Raw genomic sequence first — 22,195 nt, 5'->3', positions numbered from 1 at the left:
TAGTAGGTGGCAGGCACACCAGTCGTGTGTCAAGAACTGCAACGCTGCTGGGTTGTTCATGCTCAACAGTTTCCTGTGTGTAATCAAAAATGGTCCACCAGCCAAAGGACATCCAGCCACTTGACACAACTGTGGGAATCATTGGAGTCAACATGGTCCAACATCCTTGTGGAACGCTTTTGACACCTTGTAGAGTCCATGACCCGACGAACTGAGGCTGTTCTGAGGGGAAAAGGGAGGGGAGCAACTCAATATTAGGAAGGTGTTCTTAATGTTTGGAATACTCCGGGTATAAACCATCTACTCAGGAGTTGGCAGTTTCAACAGAGTTGTGTTCATCAGGGCACAAAATGGATTAAAAAAAACAACACAAATGCTTATTAACAATTCCAGGAAGTTGTCCTCCCTGTTTGTGTTTTCTTCCATTTGGTGCATAATGAATACAACTTGGATTGCCATACAAATAGTGTATAAAGAACTTAAATTATTACATTCTAGAAACCAATTCTATGAATTTCTTTATCACAACACATGAATCACCTATTTTCACAAGTTACAGAACTACTCATTACTTTTGTGAACATTAAATCCTTCGCTGTTTTGGAGGAACTGCAGTTGTCTGGGGTCCTGATACAAACGCACGTCTTTAAGATCTCCCACAAATCCTTTGGTAAACAGCCCAGACGTCACTGTTGAGATGTTCCTGTGCAACTCGAACCCTCCCAAGTACAACAGACCCCCGTAATTCATGGCAACGTAACGCTCGAAGGGGTCCACGTCTTCGAAAAGGACCCTCTCGTCACCCAGGAACACCTGAATAATGGTACTGTTCAGAGAGATAGATAAATAATGCCATTTGTTGCAACACAACGTGACGTTTCTGAAAGTGAGCGGGAGGGAGAGCCTCTCTCCGAGGTTGACTGCGATTTTGAGGTGGCCCGCCTGGAGCCCGACAGCAAGGTAATCGTCGTCATCGTGCTCCGCTCTTCCCATCCACAGAATCAACCCTTCGTTCCCGCTGGCTGTAAAGTTAAACGAAACCTGCGTGTACCTCAGATTCCTTGTGTTGAATTTAGGATCCCTGTATTTCAGATATGATTTCCCAACAAACTTCAGAGTGGTCATGGATAGGCCGACCTGCTTATCGCAGTACCTCCCCTCCCACCCGAGAGGACAGAAACAGTCGTATGAGCCAGTCACAAGATCAGAGAAACACAATGACTCATGTTGACACAGGTTATTGACACAATACACCGACTGGTTACACACAGGACCCGTCCAACGAGGAGGGCAGGTGCACATAAACGAGTCCGAATCGGCGCCGCTCAACGCAGTACAGCGGCCGCCGTTCTGGCACACCTTGTACCCACACGCAGTCCCGTCCCAGTCACCCACATTGGCCCCTCCCAGGGCCCCTGTCGCCGTCAGGTCAAAGTCGTGTCCGTTTAAGACGAGCTCTCTCACGCCTCCGGTAAAACCCACAGGCTCGTTCTCCACGGAGAACGTAGAGATGGAGCTCAGGTCGGAGACCCCGCCGACGAAGAGGTCCGTGGCCACGTCCAGAGTGGACATCCCTCCCTCAGTGTCGTTCTGCTTCACCTCCAGCCCATCCAGAACCAGGTACCCCTGGTGGCCTGTCCTGCCTGCCCTCACCTGGAATGATAACATCAAATCTTTACATAAAATATTATTTGCGTGTGTTTTCTAATTATTTATCCAGATCCTGTAAATATCTGATATGTTTTCAGCACAAACGCAGCTGTAATGTTCTTGCCTGTTCTGTACAGGTGTAAGAACATAATGTGGCAGGAGGAGATGGCAGCCGTTATACGGCCACCTAACCAATTGTGCTATTGTGTGTCTTTTTTTGCTTACAACTGTGTTGTTGGTTAAGGGCTTGTAAGTGGGGCGGCAGGTAGCCTAGTGTTTAGAGTGTTGGACTAGTAACCGGAAGGTTGCAAGTTCAAACCCCCGAGCTGACAAGGTACAAATCTGTCGTTCTGCCCCTGAGCAGGCAGTTAACCCACTGTTCCTAGGCCGTCATTGAAAATAAGAATTTGTTCTTAACTGACTTGCCTAGTTAAATAAAGGTAAAAAAAAAATTTTTTTACTAAAAATAAGTAAGATCCTACACCTGTTGTATTCGGCGCATGTGACAAATAAAATGTGATTTGATTTGACATGGTACCGTGTGCCAGGTCCCTCCGCTGGTGTCCACTCTGTTAGTGGACTGTAACACGTTGGTTCCAGAACCCAGGTTGTAACGCAGCTGGACCAACCCCAATGTCAGGGACACACAGAAGAAGTCTCCTGTGGATGACATGACCAGAGAGGAACAGAGGGATACGATGGTCATTAATGTTGTCATTCTGAATGTATTTATATTATTAGCACGTTTCTATAAACCACAAATGACATGAAAACAGAGCAGGGATAGAATGGTTGTGTTTGTTCCTACCGGCCCGGGCACTGAGGTGCTGTGCTGTGTAGAAGATGATGCCCTCTGGTGACAGAGTCTGGAACTGCAGCCTGAGGTCTGTCCTGTGTCTGATGCTGACTGGAGGGAAAGACATCCAGGATGACTGGTTACCGCTGAAGAACGGGTCACTGATGGCCATGGCTGAAACAAACAAGAACGGGAGAAATAGAAACCTCATAAAAAAATGTATAAAATAATTTTAGAATATTTTTTCTTGTTCATTTGGTTCTGAAATTACTTTTGTTACAAGAACAGAATACAAATGGCTAATGTATCAAACATTATAAATGTTACTATGAAGATGTATCTTCATAACATCAAGAAGAACCCGAGTAAAAGGGAAATCTGTAAGGTTTGTTCAGAGTTGTAGTGTAATTCTTATTGCTTATATGACAACAATGTTATTGGATTTATCTGTATATTCTCAAACTTCTGTTCTATCAGATTGAAGATGAGAACATGTTGTACACAGGTCTACTGCAGTAATACATAGAGCCCTGTGTTTTGTATACAGTAGGTCTACTACAGTAACACATAGAGCCCTGTGTTTTGTATACAGTAGGTCTACTACAGTAATACATAGAGCCCTGTGTTTTGTATACAGTAGGTCTACTGCAGTAATACATAGAGCCTTGTGTTTTGTATACAGTAGGTCTACTACAGTAATACATAGAGCCCTGTGTTTTGTATACAGTAGGTCTACTACAGTAATACATAGAGCCCTGTGTTTTGTATACAGTAGGTCTACTACAGTAACACATAGAGCCCTGTGTTTTGTATACAGTAGGTCTACTACAGTAATACATAGAGCCCTGTGTTTTGTATACAGTAGGTCTACTACAGTAATACATAGAGCCCTGTGTTTTGTATACAGTAGGTCTACTACGGTAATACATAGAGCCCTGTGTTTTGTATACAGTAGGTCTACTACAGTAATACATAGAGCCCTGTGTTTTGTATACAGTTCTACTACAGTAATACATAGAGCCCTGTGTTTTGTATACTAGGTCTACTACAGTAATACATAGAGCCCTGTGTTTTGTATACAGTAGGTCTACTACAGTAATACATAGAGCCCTGTGTTTTGTATACCCCCTCTACTACAGTAATACATAGAGCCCTGTGTGTTTTCCCCCTCTATCCCTCTCTCTGTCTCTCTGTCTGTTCTCCTCCCCCTCTCTATCCCCTCTCCCTCTGTCCCTCTGTCTCCCTCCCCCTCTATCCCTCTCTCTGTCTCTCCTCCCCCTCCTCTCTATATCTCCTCCCCCTCTGCCCCTCTCTCTGTCTCTCCTCCCCCCCTCTATCCCTCTCTCTGTCTCTCCTCCCCCTCTATCCCTCTCTCTGTCTCTCCTCCCCCTCTATCCCTCTCTCTGTCTCTCCTCCCCCTCTGCCCTCTCTCTCTCTCTCCTCCCCCTCTATCCCTCTCTCTATCTCTCCTCCCCTGCCCTCTGTCTCTCCTCCCCCTCCCTCTCTCTCTCCCCCCCCTATCCCTCTCTCTGTCTCTCCTCCCCCTCTATCTCTCTCTGTCTCTCCTCCCCCTCTATCTCTCTCTCTGTCTCTCCTCCCCCTCTATCCCTCTCTCTGTCTCTCCTCCCCCTCTATCCCTCGCTCTGTCTCTCCTCCCCCTTCTCTCTCCTCCCTTCTCTATCCCTCTCTCTGTCTCTGTCTCTCCTCCCCTCCCCTATCTCTCTCTCTTCTCTCCTCCCCCTCTATCTCTCTCCCCCTCTGTCTCTCCTCCCCCCTCTATCCCTCGCTCTGTCTCTCCTCCCCCTTCTGTATCTCCTTCCCCTTCTCTCTCCTCCCTTCTCTATCCCTCTCTCTCTCCTCCCCCCTCCCTCCCCATCTCTTTCTCCTTAATCATATTGCTAACTCTAATGCCTAACCATAGAACAAAAAGCTAATTTTAGTTTTCATGAATTTTTACAATATAGACAATTCTGACTTTGCAGCTGGCCTATCTAGTGGACATCGTTCAGTTCTGTCCCAGGACAAGACTCATGACAATAAACATTCCTTCTGTTGGCCCTAATCGTTCAATATTTTCAAAGCATTCTCACATCTGAGTTTTCTTGTTGTAGGTGCGCGGCAATAATGTAATTACTTATACAAACATTGAAGATCTGCAAATATATCTCTAAAGTCCAATCAAATTTGATTAGTCAAATGCTTCGTAAACAACAGGTTTACGAAGCAACAGTGAAATGCTAACGGGCCCTTCCCAACAATACAGAGAGAAAGAAAATAGAGAAATAATAGACAAATAATAACACAAGGAATAAATACACAATGAGTAACAATAACTTGTTACAAGTGGTACCAGTACTGAGTCATGATAACTTGGTTATATACAAGGGGTACCAGTACTGAGTCATGATAACTTGGTTATATACAAGTGGTACCAGTACTGAGTAACAATAACTTGTCTATTTACAAGTGGTACCAGTACTGAGTAACAATAACTTGTCTATTTACAAGTGGTACCAGTACTGAGTAACAATAACTTGTCTATTTACAAGTGGTACCAGTACTGAGTAATGATAACTTGGTTATATACAAGGGGTACCAGTACTGAGTAACAATAACTTGTCTATTTACAAGTGGTACCAGTACTGAGTAACAATAACTTGTCTATTTACAAGTGGTACCAGTACTGAGTAACAATAACTTGTCTATTTACAAGTGATAAGTACTGAGTAACAATAACTTGTCTATTTACAAGTGGTACCAGTATAACTGAGTAACCAATAACTTGTCTATTTACATGGGGTACCAGTACTGAGTCATGATAACTTGGTTATATACAAGGGTACCAGTACTGAGTAACAATAACTTGTCTATTTACAAGTGGGGGACCAGTACTGAGTAACAATAACTTGTTATTTACAAGTGGTACCAGTACTGAGTAACAATAACTTGCCTATTTACATATGGTACCAGTACTGAGTAACAATAACTTGTCTATTTACAAGTGGTACCAGTACTGAGTAATGATAACTTGGTTATATACAAGGGGTACCAGTACTGAGTAACAATAACTTGTCTATTTACATGTGGTACCAGTACTGAGTAATGATAACTTGGTTATATACAAGGGGTACCAGTACTGAGTAATGATAACTTGGTTATATACAAGGGGTACCAGTACTGAGTAATGATAACTTGGTTATATACAAGGGGTACCAGTACTGAGTAATGATAACTTGTCTATATACAAGTGGTACCAGTACTGAGTAACAATAACTTGTCTATATACAAGGGGTACCAGTACTGAGTCATGATAACTTGTCTATATACAAGTGGTACCAGTACTGAGTCATGATAACTTGTCTATATACAAGTGGTACCAGTACCAAGTCCATGTGTGGGGGTAGATAGGTAACCGGAGTGACAAGGCAATAGGATAAAGTGACTGGCAACAGTAAGGATAGGGCCAAGGGGAAGGGTTAGGGCCATGGGGAAGAGTCCAAAGAAGTATGCACCATAGGGAAGGAAGGGCCATGAGACCCTTCAGATCTGGAAACATTGAAGGAGTAGGGCCAAGGGGAAGGGTTAGGGCCATGGGGAAGGAGTAGGGCCATGGGGAAGGAGTAGGGCCATGGGGAAGGAGTAGGGCCATGGGGAAGGAGTAGGGCCATGGGGAAGGAGTAGGGCCATGGAGAAGGAGTAGGGGGAAGGAGTAGGCCCAAGGGGAAGGGTTAGGGCCAAGGAGAAGGAGTAGGACCATGGGGAAGGAGTAGGACCATGGGGAAGGACTAGGGCCATGGGGAAGGGTTAGGGCCATGGGGAAGGGTTAGGGCCATGGGGAAGGCGTTAGGGCCATGGGGAAGGAGTAGGGCCATGGGGAAGGAGTAGGGCCATGGGGAAGGAGTAGGGCCAAGGGGAAGGAGTAGGGCCATGGGGAAGGAAGGAGTAGGGCCATGGGGAAGGACTAGGGCCATGGGGAAGGAGTAGGGCCAAGGGGAAGGAGTAGGGCCATGGGGAAGGAGTAGGGCCAAGGGGAAGGGTTAGGGCCATGGGGAAGGTGGGCCATAAGGGTTAGGGCCAAAGTGTTAGGGCCATGGGGAAGGAGTAGGGCCACGGGGAAGGGTTAGGGCCACGGGGAAGGAGTAGGACCATGGGGAAGGGTTAGGGCCATGGGGAAGGAGTAGGGCCATGGGGAAGGAGTAGGGCCATGGGGAAGGAGGGCCAAGGGCCATGGGGAAGGAGTTAGGGCCATGGGAGGAAGGAGTTAGGGCCATGGGGAAGGAGTTAGGGCCATGGGGAAGGAATAGGGCCAAGGGGAAGGGTTAGGGCCATGGGGAAGGAGTAGGGCCATGGGGAAGGAGTAGGGCCATGGGGAAGGATGTAGGGCCATAGGGCCATGGGTAAGGAGGGCCAAGGGGAAGGAGGTAAGGCCAAGGGGAAGGAGTAGGGCCAAGGGGAAGGAGTAGGGCCATGGGGAAGTGTTAGGGCCAAGGGGAAGGGGAAGTGTTAGGGCCATGGGGAAGGAGTAGGGCCATGGGGAAGGAGTAGGGCCAAGGGGAAGTGTTAGGGCCAAGGGGAAGGTGTAGGGAGGGAATTGGTACCGGCTGTAAGAGACAGAGGGCTATAGCCACAGTAGGCTATTATGCAATGTCATTCTCTAATTGAACCTATTGGCCCAGCCAGTTCTAACAGGTCACAGGTCACAGTGTACTGAATATGGATTCATTTAAATGAGCTCACCCCAGAGCCCAATGTTCCTTGGCAATTTGTACCAGAGAGCTATAATGACTGACTGGATTTGATTGAAATCTCATTAATATAACCACTGATGCGCTGCTCTGACTGCCAGTCTGGGATATAACCACTGAAGCGCTACGCTGACTGCCAGTCTGGGAGCAGGACTGCAGCTATAGTATCTGGTGGATTATCTGGTGGATTCATGTAAAAAATATACAGTACCTGTCAAATGTTTGGACACACCTACCCATTCATGGGTTTTTCTTTATTTGTACTATTTTCTACATTGTAGAATAATAGTGAAGACATCAAAACTTTGAAATAACACATATGGAATCATGTAGTAACCAAAAAAGTGTTAAACAAATCAAAATATATTCAAAGTAGCCACCCTTTGCCTTAATGATAGCTTTGCACACTCTTGGCATTCTCAACAGTCTTGAAGGAGTTCCCACATATGCTGAGCACTTGTTGGCTGCTTTTCCTTCACTCTGTGGTCCAACTCATCCCAAACCATCTCAATTGGGTTGAGGTCGGGTGATTGTGGAGACCAGATCATCTGATGCAGCACTCCATCACTCTCCTTCTTGGTCAAATAGCCCTTACATAGCGTGGAGGGGTGTTGGGTCATTGTCCTGTGGAAAAACTAATGGTAGTTCCAAAGCGCAAACCAGATGGGATGGCGTATTGCTGCAGAATGCTGTGGCAGCCATGATGGTAAAGTGTGCCTTGAATTCTAAATAAATCACAGACAGCGTCAGCAGCAAAGCACCCCCACTCTCGGCGACCTCAAAAAAAGGTCTCAAATGGAGGCCGCTATTAAATGTTTCCAACGTTGCAGGAGTTGTGTTTGCTTTGTTCCGGGACAATGTGGACCGCGCTGACTTTCAATGTAGCAACTGCTTGCTTGTGAAGGACTACAGGAGAGAAGTAGCTACTCTTAGCAAGCAAGTAGCAAACCTACATAAGCTACTGGGGAACCCACGCCCACCTACTTTTTATTTTTCTTCCACTCTAGTAGCCGACGCCGCTCTAGTCTGGTGGAAGTTTTGCCGCCGTGTCGGCTCTCCACAGCCGACTGGCCGGTGCTAGGCAGGGTTCCATCCCCGAAGTGGTCTCTTCTTCCTTGGAGAACGGAGCTGTTTTCGACCCAACCAACCAGCCATGGAGGTACGTCACTTGCCGTGGAAGTCGAAGAAGGCGTCCTCTGGCAACGGGGGTCTCCATGGAGATGTTGAGCCCGGAACGGACACAGACCAAAAACAGCTTTGCCGCCCTGGATCCAGAGGTTCCGGAGCCTTCGTCCTCAGTGGCTTCCCAATCAAGATCGGATCTGGAGATACCTGCATCTTCGTCCCCGGATCTGTCTCCCTCTCCGGTGGCTTCTACCTTGGGTTCAGATCTTCGGAGCTCCCAGCCTCACCAAACTGTGAGGCTGCCTGAGAGACTGCCCCATTCAACATCACCAGCTGTCATCATAGGCAGCTCTATCGTGAGAAACATCTCGGTCCCCAAGGCAAAAGTACAGAACATAACAAGGGTGCTTCGACTGTTCTACCACAGATGCTGGGAGCTGACACTGTTGTAGTCCATGTGGGGTCAAACGACATCAGGAGGGCTAGCTCGGAACATTTGAAAATTGATTTTAAAGAAGTGATTTTAGCATTAAGGGCAGTATTTTCATTTTTGAAAAAAAAAAACGTTCCCATAGTAAACGGGATATTTTTTCATGACAAGATGCTAAAATATGCATATAATTGACAACTTAGGATAGAAAACACTCTAAAGTTTCCAAAACTGTAAAACTATTGTCTGTGAGTATAACAGAACTGATGTTGCAGGCGAAAGCCTGAGAAAAATCCAATCCAGAAGTGCCTCATGTTTTGAAAGCGCTGCGTTCCACTGCGTCCCTATTGAGCAGTGAATGGGCTATCAACCAGATTACTCTTTCTCCGTATTCCCGAAGGTCTCTACAGCATTGTGACGTAGTTTTACGCATTTATGTTGAAGAATACCCGTAAGCGGCTACATTGCGCAAGTGGTCACCTGACGCTCCCAGAGAGATTCTTGCGTAAAATACAGAGGTAGCCATTACTCCAATTGGTCCTACTGAAAAACTAATTGTCCCGATGGATATATTATCGAATAGATATTTGAAAAACACCTTGAGGATTGATTATAAACAACGTTTGCCATGTTTCTGTCGATATTATGGAGCTAATTTGGAATATTTTTCGCCGTTTTCGTGACTGCAATTTCCGGGCGATTTCTCAGCCAAACGTGAAGAACAAACGGAGCTATTTCGCCTACAAAAATAATATTTTTGGAAAAAAGGAACATTTGCTATCTAAAGTGAGTGAAAACATCCGAATCTCATCAAAGGTAAACGATTTAATTTGATTGCTTTTCTGATTTCCGTCACCAAGTTACCTGCTGCTAGCTGGACAAAATGCTATGCTAGGCTATCGATAAACTTACGCAAATGCTTGTCTAGCTTTGGCTGTAAAGCATATTTTGAAAATCTGAGATGACAGGGTGATTAACAAAAGGCTAAGCTGTGTCTCAAAATATTTCATTTGTGATTTTCATGAAAAGGAATATTTTCTAGGAATATTTATGTCCGTTGCATAATGCTAATCAGTGTCAGGCGATGATTACGCTCCCTCATGCGGGATAGGGAGTCATTAGAGGTTAAGAGACTCCAAAAAAGGGCCAATAATTTCAGGTCCAGTACCATCGTTGGACCGTGGGTGTGAAAGATTCAGCAGACTGCTGGCATTACACATCTGGCTAAAATATTACTGTAGCTCTGCTGGAGTCACTTCTATTGATAACTTTGACACCTTCTGGAAACAGAAGATACTCTACAGGAATGACGGAGTCCATCCAAATCATCTTGGCTCCTGGACTCTGTCCACGCATTTCAAGACTGCGTTGAAACAATGACTGGTAAATGATCCAAGACCAGCTCAGTTAATCCCTACCATTGTGACAATGAGTCGCCATAATGCTGCATGAAATGTACATGATCTTAGGGGCATTGGCAAACACAATGTAAGTAATTTAATTTATGTACCCCTAATTGCACCGAATATATCTGTTTATCCTACAGCTATTGTAAGCAGTAGTCATGGGCCTATAAACCAGAGTTACACTGTTAGTGTCACACCCTGACCATAGTTTGCTTTGTATGTTTCTATGTTTGTTTGGTCAGGGTGTGATCTGAGTGGGCATTCTATGTTGTGTGTCTAGTTTGTCTGTTTCTGTGTTTGGCCTGATATGGTTCTCAATCAGAGGCAGGTGTTAGTCATTGTCTCTGATTGGGAACCATATTTAGGTAGCCTGTTTGGTGTTGGGTTTTGTGGGTGATTGTCCTTATGTCCTTTTTCTGTCGTGTGTCACTTAGCACCAGTGTTAGGCTGTTTCGGTTTTCGTATTACGTTTATTGTTTTTGTATTGGATTTGTGTTCACTTTGTTTTCATTAAATATGGATCGCAATAGCCACGCCGCATTTTGGTCTGACTCTCCTTTGCCTACAGAAAACCGTGACAGTTAGCACTGAGGCGGTGTGCAATAGTAGGAAGACCACTTCATGCAGCTCACTCTGCACTATCAACTAACTATCAAGCCACCTTTACTGGCTCAAATAGCCAACCAATCAGCCTGTTACCAACCCTTAGTAAACTTCAGGAAAAAATGGTGTTTGACCAGATACAATGCTATTTCACAGTAAACAAATTGACAACAGAATTTCAGCATGGTTATATGGAATGACACTCAACAAGCACAGCACTTAGACAAATTACTGATGATTGGCTGAGATAAATTGATGATAAAATGATTGTGGGGGCTGTCTTGTTAGACTTCAGTGCAGCTTTGACATTATCGATCATAGTCTGCTGCTGGAAAAACGTATGTGTTATGGCTTTACACCCCCTGCTATAATGTGGATAAAGAGTTACTTGTCTAACAGAACACAGAGGGTGTTCTTTAATGGAAGTCTCTCAAATATAATCCAGCTAGAATCAGGAATTCCCCAGGGTAGCTGTTTAGGCCCCTTGCTTTTAAAAAGTTTTACTAACGACATACCACTGACTGAGTGAAGCCAGAGTGTCTATGTATGTGGATGACTCAACACTATGCACGTCAGCTACTAGACTGACTGAAATGACAGCAACACTCAACAATGAGCTGCAGTTAGTTTCAGAGTGGGTGGTAAGGAATAAGTTCGCCCTAAATATTTCTGAAACTAAAAGCATTGTATTTGTAACAAAACACTCACTAAACCCTAAACTTCAACTAAATCTTGTAATAAATAATGTGGAAATTGAGCAAGTTGAGATGACTAAACTGCTTGGAATAACACTAGATTGTAAACTGTCATGGTCAAAACATATTGATGCAGTAGTAGCTAAGATCTGTCTATAATAAATCGATGCTCTGCCTTCTTAACAACACTATCAACAAGGCAGGTCCTACAGGCCCTAGTTTTGTAATTGTCTCATAACAGGGCAGCACGGCTGGCCCTTGGATGTACACAGAGAGCTAATATTAATAATATGCATGTCAATCTCTCCTGGCTGAAAGTGGAGGTGAGATTGACTTCATCACTACTTTTATTTATGAGAGGTATTGACATGTTGAATGCACCGAGCTGTCTGTCTAAACTACTGGCCCACAGCTCGGACACCCATGCATACCCCACAAGACATGCCACAAGAGGTTTCTTCACAGTCCCCAAGTCCAGAACAGACTATGGGAGGCACACAGTACTACATAGAGACATGACTACATGGAACTCTATTCCACATCAAGAAACTGACATATAATTTGATTTTAAAAACAGATAAAAAAACAACTTATGGAACAGAGGGGACTGTGTAGCAACACAAACATTGGCACAGTCACATCTACTTCCGGCGCTGACAGAGATGGCCGCCTGGCTTCGCGTTCCATGGAAACTATATAGTATTTAGATTTTTTGATGTGTTAATTCTTACATTGTTACCCAAGGTAATCTTAGGTTTTATTACATACAGTTGGGAGGAACTATTGGATATAAGAGCAACGTCAACTCACCAACATTACGACCAGGAATACGACTTTCCCGAAGTGGATCCTCTGTTTTGCCCACCACCCAGGACAATGGATCGGATCCCAGCCGGCGACCCAAAACAACGACACCGAAGAAGGGGCAGACGGAGCGGTCTTCTGGTCAGGCTCCGTAGACGGGCACATCGCACACCGCTCTCGAGCATACTACTCGCCAATGTCCAGTCTCTTGACTACAAGGTAGACTAAATCCGTGCATTGGTAGCCTTCCAGAGAGACATCAGAGACTGTAACGTTCTTTGTTTCACGGAAACATGGCTCACTCGAGCTGGATTCTTCAAGCATCGCGCCAACAGAAACAAGCATCTTTCTGGTAAGAAGAAGGGCGGGGGTGTATGCCTTATGAATAACGAGACATGGTGCGATCATAACAACATACAGGAACTCAAGTCCTTCTGTTCACCTGACTTAGAATTCCTCACAATCAAATGCCGACAGCATTATCTACCAAGAGAATTCTCTTTGATTATAATCACAGCAGCATATATCCCCCCAAGCAGACACATCGATGGCCCTGAACGAACTTCAGTTGACTCTATGTAAACTGGAAACCACATATCCTGAGGCTGCATTTATTGTAGCTGGGGATTTTAAAAAGGCTAATCTGAAAACAAGGCTCCCTAAATTCTATCAGCATATCGATTGCGCAACCAGGGCTGGCAAAACCCTAGATCATTGCTATTCTAACTTCCACGACGCATATAAGGCCCTCCCCCGCCCTCCTTTCGGAAAAGCTGACCACGACTCCATTTGGTTGCTTCCAGCCTATAGACAGAAACTAAAACAGGAAGCTCCTGCGCTCAGGTCTGTCCAACGCTGGTCCGACCAATCTGATTCCAAGCTTCAAGATTGCTTCGATCACGTGGATTGGGATATGTTCCACATTGCATCAAACAACAACATTGATGAATACGCTGATTCGGCGAGCGGGTTTATTATCAAGTGCATCGGCGATGTCGTACCCACAGCATCTATTAAAATGTTCCCAAACCAGAAACCGTGGAATGATGGCAGCATTTGCACAAAACTGAAAGCACTGCTTTTATTCGGGGCAAGGTGACCGGAAACATGACCGAATACAAACAGTGTAGCTATTCCCTCCGCAAGGCAATCAAACAATCTAAGCGTCAGTATAGAGACAAAGTAGAGTTGCAATTCAACGGCTCAGACATGAGAGGTATGTGGCAGGGTCTACAGTCAATCACGGACGATAAAAGGAAAACCAGCCCCATCGCGTACCAGGATGTCTTGCTCCCAGACAGACTAAACAACTTCTTTCATCGCTTTGAGGACAATACAGTGCAACTGACACGGCCCGCTACCAAAACCTGCGGGCTCTCCTTCACTGCAGCCGACGTGAGCAAAACATTTTAACGTGTCAACCCTCGCAAGGCTGCAGGCCCAGATGGCATCCCCAGCCGCGTCCTCAGAGCATGCGCAGACCAGCTGGCTGGTGTGTTAAGGACATATTCAATCAATCCTTATCCCAGTCTGCTGTCCTCACATGCTTCAAGAGGGCCACCATTGTTCCTGTTCCCAAGAAAGCTAAGGTAATATGACTACCGCCCCGTAGCACTCACTTCCGTTATCATGAAGTGCTTTGAGAGACTAGTCAAGGACCATATCACCTCCATCCTACCTGACACCCTAGAACCACTCCAATTTGCTTACCGCCCCAATAGGTCCACAGATGGCGCAATCACACTGCACACTGCCCTAACCCATCTGGACAAGAGGAATACCTATGTGAGATTGCTGTTCATCGACTACAGCTCAGCATTTAACACCATAGTACCTTCCAAACTCGTCATCAAGCTCGAGACCTTGGGTCTCGACTCCGCCCTGTGCAACTGGGTCCTGGACTTCCTGACGGGCCGCCCTAAGGTGGTGAGGGAAGGTAACAACATCTCCACCCCGCTGATCCTCAACACTGGGGCCCCACAAGGGTGTGTTCTCAGCCCTCTCCTGTACTCCCTGTTCACCCACGACTGCGTGGCCATACACGCCTCCAACTCAATCATCAAGTTTGCAGACGACACAACAGTGGTAGGCTTGATTACCAACAATGACGAGACGGCCTACAGGGAGGAGGTGAGGGCCCTGTCAGGAAGATAACCTCACACTCAATGCAACAAAACAAAGGAGATGATCGTGGACTTCAGGAAACAGCAGAGGGAGCACCCCCCTATCCACATCGACACATGGAGAGGGTAGAAAGTTAAGTTCCTCGGCGTACACATCACGGACAAACTGAAATGGTCCACCCACACAGACAGCGTGGTGAAGAAGGAGCAGCAGCGCATCTTCAACCTCAGGAGGCTGAAGAAATTCGGCTTGTCACCAAAATCACTCACAAACCTTTACAGATGCACAATCGAGAGCATCCTGTCGGTTTGTATCACCGCCTGGTACGGCAACTGCTCCACCCATAACCGTAAGGCTCTCCAGAGGGTAGTGAGGTCTGCACAATGCATCACCAGGGGCAAACTACCTGCCCTCCAGGACATCTACACCACCCGATGTCACAGGAAGGCCAAAAAGATCATCAAGGACAACAACCACCCGAGCCACTGCCTGTTCACCCCGCTATCATCCAGAAGGCGAGGTCAGTACAGGTGCATCAAAGCAGGGACCGAGAGACTGAAAAACAGCTTCTATCTCAAGGCCATCAGACTGTTAAACAGCCATCACTAACATTGAGTGGCCGCTGCCAACATACTGACTCAACTCCAGCCACATTAATATAGGAAAAATCTATATAATAAATGTATCACTAGTCACTTTAAACATTGCCACTTCATATAATGGTTAAATACCCTACATTACTCATCTCATATGTATATACTGTACTCTATATAATCTACTGCATCTTGCCATCTTGATGTAATGTATCACTAGCCACTTTAAACAATGCACTTCTATATATGTTTACATACCCTACATTACTCATCTCATATGTATATACTGTACTCTATACCATCTACTGCATCTTGCCTATGCCGCTCTATACCATCACTCATTCATATATTTTTTTATGTTCATATTCTTATTCATTCCGTTACACGTGTGTGTATAAGGTAGTTGTGAAATTTTTAGGTTAGATTACTCGTTGGATATTACTGCATTTTTGGAACTAGAAGCACAAGCATTTCACTACACTTGCATTAACATCTGCTAACCATGTGTATGTGACAAATACAATTTGATTTTATTTGCATACACACACACGATAACATAATACACATGGATTTAGTACTGTAGATATGTGGTAGTGGTGGAGTAGGGGCCTGAGGGCACACAGTGTGTTGTAGATATGTGGTAGTGGTGGAGTAGGGGCCTGAGGGCACACAGTGTGTTGTAGATATGTGGTAGTGGTGGAGTAGGGGCCTGAGGGCACACAGTGTGTTGTAGATATGTGGTAGTGGTGGAGTAGGGGCCTGAGGACACACAGTGTGTTGTAGATATGTGGTAGTGGTGGAGTAGGGGTCCTGAGGACACACAGTGTGTTGTAGATATGTGGTAGTGGTGGAGTAGGGGCCTGAGGACACACAGTGTGTTGTAGATATGAGGTAGTGGTGGAGAGGTAGGGGCCTGAGGACACACAGTGTGTTGTAGATATGTGGTAGTGGTAGAGTAGGGGCCTGAGGACACACAGTGTGTTGTAGATATGTGGTAGTGGTGGAGTAGGGGTCTGAGGACACACAGTGTGTTGTAGATATGTGGTAGGGGTGGAGTAGGGGCCTGAGGACACACAGTGTGTTGTAGATATGAGGTAGTGGTAGAGTAGGGGCCTGAGGACACACAGTGTGTTGTGAAATCTGTGAATGTATTGTAATGTTTTTAAAATGGTATAAACTGCCTTCATTTATCTGGACCCCAGGAAGAGTAGCTGCTGCTTTGGCAACAGCTAACGGGGATCCATAATAAATACAAATTACACCATCACACCTCCTCCTCCATGCTTCATGGTGGGAACCACACATGCGGAGATCATCTGTTCAGCTACTCTGCGTCCCACAAAGACACAGTGGTTGAAACCAAAAATCTGAAATTTGGACTCATCAGACCAAAGGACAGATATCCACCGGTCTAATGTCCCTTGCTCGTGTTTCTTGGACTAAGCAAGTCTCTTCTTCTTATTGGTGTCCTTTAGTAGTGGTTTCTATGCAGCAATTCTACCATGAAGGCCTGATTCATGCGTCTGTTACTTGAACTCTGTGAAGCATTTATTTGGGCTGCAATTTCTGAGGCTGGTAACTGTTATGAACTTATCCTCTGCAGCAGTGGCGGTCCTCATGAGAGGCAATTTCATCATAGCGCCTGATGGTTTTTGTGACTGCACTTGAAGAAACTTTCAAAGTTCTTAAAATGTTCCAGATTCACTGACCTTCATGTCTTAAAGTAATGATGGACTGTCGTTTCTCTTTGCTTATTTGAGCTGTTCTTGACATAATATGGACTTGGTCTTTTACCAAATAGGGCTATCTTCTGTATACCACCTCTAACTTGTCACAACACAGCTGATTGTCTCAAACACATTAAGAAGGAAATAAATTCCACGAATGAACTTTTAACAAGGCACACCTGTTAATTGAAATGCATTCCAGGTGACTACCTCATGAAGCTGGTTGAGAGAGAATTACAAGAATGTGCAAAGTCATCAAGGAAAAGGGTGGCTACTTTGAATAATCTAAAATTTAAAATATATTTAGATTTGTTTAACACTTTTTTGGCAACTACATGATTCCATATGTGTTATTGCATAGTTTTGATGTCTTCACTATTATTCTACAATGTAGAAAATAGTAAAAACAAAGAAAAACCCTTGAATGAGTAGGTGTGTCCAAACTTTTGACTGGTACGGTATTTATTTCTTAGTGTCAAGCTATCAATAAAAGGGGAAAGAAAAATGGTTATATGAGAGGGACTGAGATCTATTCATTTGATGTAATTACATTTTAAAACCCTGGAAATCAATATGATAAGATAATTGGGAAAAAACGTATACCAACATTTTGGTCTCAATAGACCTTCATCAGTGTTTTACGGAGAGTTTAACAGAAAGGTTAACAGAGAGGTTAACAGAGCGCTTAACAGAGAGCTTAACGGAGAGAGAGGTTAACAGGGCGTTAACAGAGAGGTTAACAGAGAGTTAACAGAGAGGTTAACAGAGAAGTTAACAGAGAGGTTAACAGGGCGCTTAACAGAGAGTTAACAGAGAAGTTAACAGAGAGGTTAACAGGGCGCTTAACAGAGAGCTTAACAGAGAAGTTAACAGAGAGGTTAACAGAGCGCTTAACAGAGAGCTTAACGGAGAAGTTAACAGAGAGGTTAACAGGGCACTTAACAGAGAGCTTAACGGAGAAGTTAACAGAGAGGTTAACAGAGAGGTTAACGGAGAGTTTAACAGAAAGGTTAACAGAGGGCTTAACAGAGAGCTTAACAGAGAAGTTAACAGAGAGGTTAACAGAGAGGTTAACAGAGAGGTTAACAGAGGTTAACAGAGAGCTTAACAGAGAGGTTAACAGAGAGGTTAACAGGGCGCTTAACAGAGAGTTAACAGAGAAACAGAAAGGTTAACAGAGAGGTTAACAGAGAGCTTAACAGAGAAGTTAACAGAGAGGTTAACAGAGAGGTTAACGGAGAGTTTAACAGAGAGGTTAACAGAGCGCTTAACAGAGAGCTTAACGGAGAAGTTAACAGAGAGGTTAACAGGGCGCTTAACAGAGAGTTTAACAGAAAGGTTAACAGAGAGGTTAACAGGGCGCTTAACAGAGAGCTTAACGGAGAAGTTAACAGAGAGGTTAACAGGGCGCTTAACAGAGAGGTTAACGGAGAGATTAACGGAAAGATTAACAGAGAGGTTAACAGAGAGGTTAACAGAGAGGTTAACGGAGAGGTTAACGGAAAGATTAAGGGAGAGGTTAACAGAGAGGTTAACAGAGAGGTTAACAGAGGTCAATCGCTTTCTTTTTCTTCTTTTTTTGGAACAAACTGGTTGGGTTGGTTGGTTATTATTCTGACCTAATAGTATTTGGTTAGTGTTTGGTCAGTATTCTGACCTGATAGTATTTGGTTAGTGTTTGGTCAGTATTCTGACCTGATAGTATTTGGTTAGTGTTTGGTTAGTATTCTGACAGATAGTATTTGGTTAGTGTTTGGTCAGTATTCTGACCTGATAGTATTTGGTTAGTGTTTGGTCAGTATTCTGACCTGATAGTATTTGGTTAGTGTTTGGTCAGTATTCTGACCTAATAGTATTTGGTTAGTGTTTGGTCAGTATTCTGACCTGATAGTATTTGGTTAGTGTTTGGTCAGTATTCTGACCTGATAGTATTTGGTTAGTGTTTGGTCAGTATTCTGACCTGATAGTATTTGGTTAGTGTTTGGTCAGTATTCTGACCTGATAGTATTTGGTTAGTGTTTGGTCAGTATTCTGACCAAATAGTATTTGGTTAGTGTTTGGTCAGTATTCTGACCTGATAGTATTTGGTTAGTGTTTGGTCAGTATTCTGACCCGATAGTATTTGGTTAGTGTTTGTTCAGTATTCTGACCTAATAGTATTTGGTTAGTGTTTGGTGGGTATTCTGACCTAATAGTATTTGGTCAGTATTCTGACCTGATAGTATTTGGTGAGTGTTTGGTCAGTATTCTGACCTGATAGTATTTGGTTAGTGTTTGGTCAGTATTCTGACCTGATAGTATTTGGTTAGTGTTTGTTCAGTATTCTGACCTAATAGTATTTGGTTAGTGTTTGGTCAGTATTCTGACCTAATAGTATTTGGTTAATGTTTGGTCAGTATTCTGACCTGATAGTATTTGGTGAGTGTTTGGTCAGTATTCTGACCTGATAGTATTTGGTTAGTGTTTGGTCGGTATTCTGACCTTGCTGACAGTGCAGTCCGCCGGTGCCCAAGGGGCAGAGACAGGTGTATCCGTCTGGAAGGGGTACGCAGGTGGAACCACGGGCACACAAGGGAGGGGGACGGTGTTCAGCGTCGCACACAGACACGGTTTCAGAGCAGAGTGCTCCCTTCCAGCCGAATGGGCACTGGCAGCTAGGAGAGAGAGGAACACATGGGTTAGGGTAACTGGCAGCAGGGGAGAGAGGAACACATGGGTTAGGGTTACTGACAGCTAGGGGAGAGAGGAACACATGGGTTAGGGTTACTGACAGCTAGGAGAGAGAGGAACACATGGGTTAGGGTTACTGGCAGCTAGGGGAGAGAGGAACACATGGGTTAGGGTAACTGGCAGCTAGGGGAGAGAGGAACACATGGGTTAGGGTAACTGGCAGCTAGGGGAGAGAGGAACACATGGGTTAGGGTTACTGGCAGCTAGGGGAGAGAGGAACACATGGGTTAGGGTTACTGGCAGCTAGGGGAGAGAGGAACACATGGGTTAGGGTTACTGGCAGCTAGGGGAGAGAGGAACACATGGGTTAGGGTTACTGGCAGCTAGGGAGAGAGGAACACATGGGTTAGGGTTACTGGCAGCTAGGGGAGAGAGGAACACATGGGTTAGGGTAACTGGCAGCTAGGGGAGAAAGGAACACATGGGTTAGGGTTACTGGCAGCTAGGGGAGAGAGAGGAACACATGGGTTAGGGTTACTGGCAGCTAGGGGAGAGAGGAACACATGGGTTAGGGTTACTGGCAGCTAGGGGAGAGAGGAACACATGGGTTAGGGTTACTGGCAGCTAGGGGAGAGAGGAACACATGGGTTAGGGTTACTGGCAGCTAGGGGAGAGAGGAACACATGGGTTAGGGTTACTGGCAGCTAGGGGAGAGAGGAACACATGGGTTAGGGTTACTGGCAGCTAGGGGAGAGAGGAACACATGGGTTAGGGTTACTGGCAGCTAGGGGAGAGAGGAACACATGGGTTAGGGTTACTGGCAGCTAGGGGAGAGAGGAACACATGGGTTAGGGTTACTGGCAGCTAGGGGAGAGAGGAACACATGGGTTAGGGTTACTGGCAGCTAGGGGATAGAGGAACACATGGGTTAGGGTAACTGGCAGCTAGGGGAGAGAGGAACACATGGGTTAGGGTTACTGGCAGCTAGGGGATAGAGGAACACATGGGTTAGGGTTACTGGCAGCTAGGGGAGAGAGGAACACATGGGTTAGGGTTACTGGCAGCTAGGAGAGAGAGGAACACATGGGTTAGGGGTACTGGCAGCTAGGGGATAGAGGAACACATGGGTTAGGGTAACTGGCAGCTAGGGGAGAGAGGAACACATGGGTTAGGGTAACTGGCAGCTAGGGGAGAGAGGAACACATGGGTTAGGGCTACTGACAGCTAGGGGAGAGAGGAACACATGGGTTAGGGTAACTGGCAGCTAGGGGAGAGAGGAACACATGGGTTAGGGTTACTGGAAGCTAGGGGAGAGAGGAACACATGGGTTAGGGTTACTGGCAGCTAGGGGAGAGAGGAACACATGGGTTAGGGTTACTGGCAGCTAGGGGAGAGAGGAACACATGGGTTAGGGTAACTGGCAGCTACGGGAGATGTCATGAGGTTTACATAACATCAAAATAACTACTTATTGGCACAGACAGTGCTGCAAGTAGTGCTACAGGGGAGAGCAGAATGACATGGAGTACTACTAGTAATACTGTAGTACAGGGGACTGGCTTACTACCAGTAATACTGTAGTACAGGGGACTGGCTTATTACTAATAATGATCTACAGATCATTACAGATGGTGACGATACATCTACAGAGTCTACAGGTGGTGATGATACATCTACAGTGTCTATAGGTGGTGATGATACATCTACAGAGTCTACAGATGGTGATGATACATCTACAGGGTCTACAGGTGGTGATGATACATCTACAGAGTCTATAGGTGGTGATGATACATCTACAGAGTCTATAGGTGGTGATGATACATCTACACTGAATTACTAAGAGTTATTATGTCTTCACCAACTACATAACATTTTGCAATTATTGGCTGAATGAATCCACTATTGCCTGCACTGTAGTGTATCTCATTCATTAACATTGAGTCCTAAACATACAGCTCCTTGCTCTGATGATGCTGTTCTCAACAATACAGACAGATAAGTCTCTCCTGAATAGAAAAAATGAAAACAAACTGATATAGGATCAGGTCCCCCCGTCCATATAATCTTGTTCATTATGAGCTAAAAGGCAAAGCTGATTCCAAACACATGTTAGGAATCTGGACATGTATTCACAAAGCATCTCAGAGTAGGAGTGCTGATCTAGGATCAATGTAGCCTTTTATATCATAATGAACAAGAACACATGGGCATTGGGGACCTGATCCTAGATCAGCACTTGTACAGGCTGAAATAGAATTCTCCACCTATCTCCTGGTCAACCCAGCCAACCATGATTAATAGGACTAACAGTGGTACAGCCATACCCATTCATTTGCCTCCATGTTGAGCAGTGATTTATGTCTCCAAAGCCTCTCATTTCTGGGATAATAACATTGATTACACCAGCCGGAGGAGGCCTGATGCCCACTAAGCCCTTGGTCTGACATGCAACATCAATACATGGTCCTGTTTTCTCAGTCTCGCCATAGAGATGGATAGAGGGAGCACTTGCCACAAAGACTGTTTCAGCGTGGGCATTTTCTGAGTCTCACTGATAGAAGGTTTATAGAAGAAACCACGAGCCCCCCGCAACAGTACACTTCAATCAATCCTATATATGACCAGCCTTAGCCTACATCTCTGGACAAGTCATATTATGCAGAGACGTCATTGTAGTCACTTAACTCAATAATAATAATACCACAGTCACATACCATGGGCTTCATGGGTTACTGTAAAGCACTTTGGGAGATATATTGTGGTAGAAAGGGCAATATAAATCAATCTGATTAATTGATTGCAAGCATAACAATGGGACATCCTGGTT

The 22,195-nt window shown here is 45.0% G+C and overlaps 1 protein-coding gene across 1 annotated transcript in view; it reads right to left on the bottom strand.

Annotated features, from left to right (window-relative positions):
- Window positions 1-180: 180 nt before the first annotated feature.
- LOC112241036 (protein eyes shut homolog) overlaps window positions 181-22,195 on the bottom strand; it is a 138,796-nt gene continuing 116,781 nt past the window's right edge. The window contains exons 9-12 of the mRNA XM_042316659.1: window positions 19,180-19,352; window positions 2,459-2,620; window positions 2,189-2,310; window positions 181-1,653 (exon numbers count right to left, since the gene is read on the bottom strand). Of these exons, the coding sequence (XP_042172593.1) occupies window positions 562-1,653; window positions 2,189-2,310; window positions 2,459-2,620; window positions 19,180-19,352 (1,549 nt within the window). The 3' untranslated portion in view covers window positions 181-561. The remainder of the gene's footprint in view (window positions 1,654-2,188; window positions 2,311-2,458; window positions 2,621-19,179; window positions 19,353-22,195) is intronic.

This window comes from Oncorhynchus tshawytscha, unplaced genomic scaffold, assembly GCF_018296145.1.
Source record: "Oncorhynchus tshawytscha isolate Ot180627B unplaced genomic scaffold, Otsh_v2.0 Un_contig_4237_pilon_pilon, whole genome shotgun sequence".
NCBI classification, from domain to species: Eukaryota; Metazoa; Chordata; class Actinopteri; order Salmoniformes; family Salmonidae; genus Oncorhynchus; species Oncorhynchus tshawytscha.
Note: the sequence above shows the minus strand (reverse complement) of the source record. Positions and strands in the feature narration are given on the sequence as shown.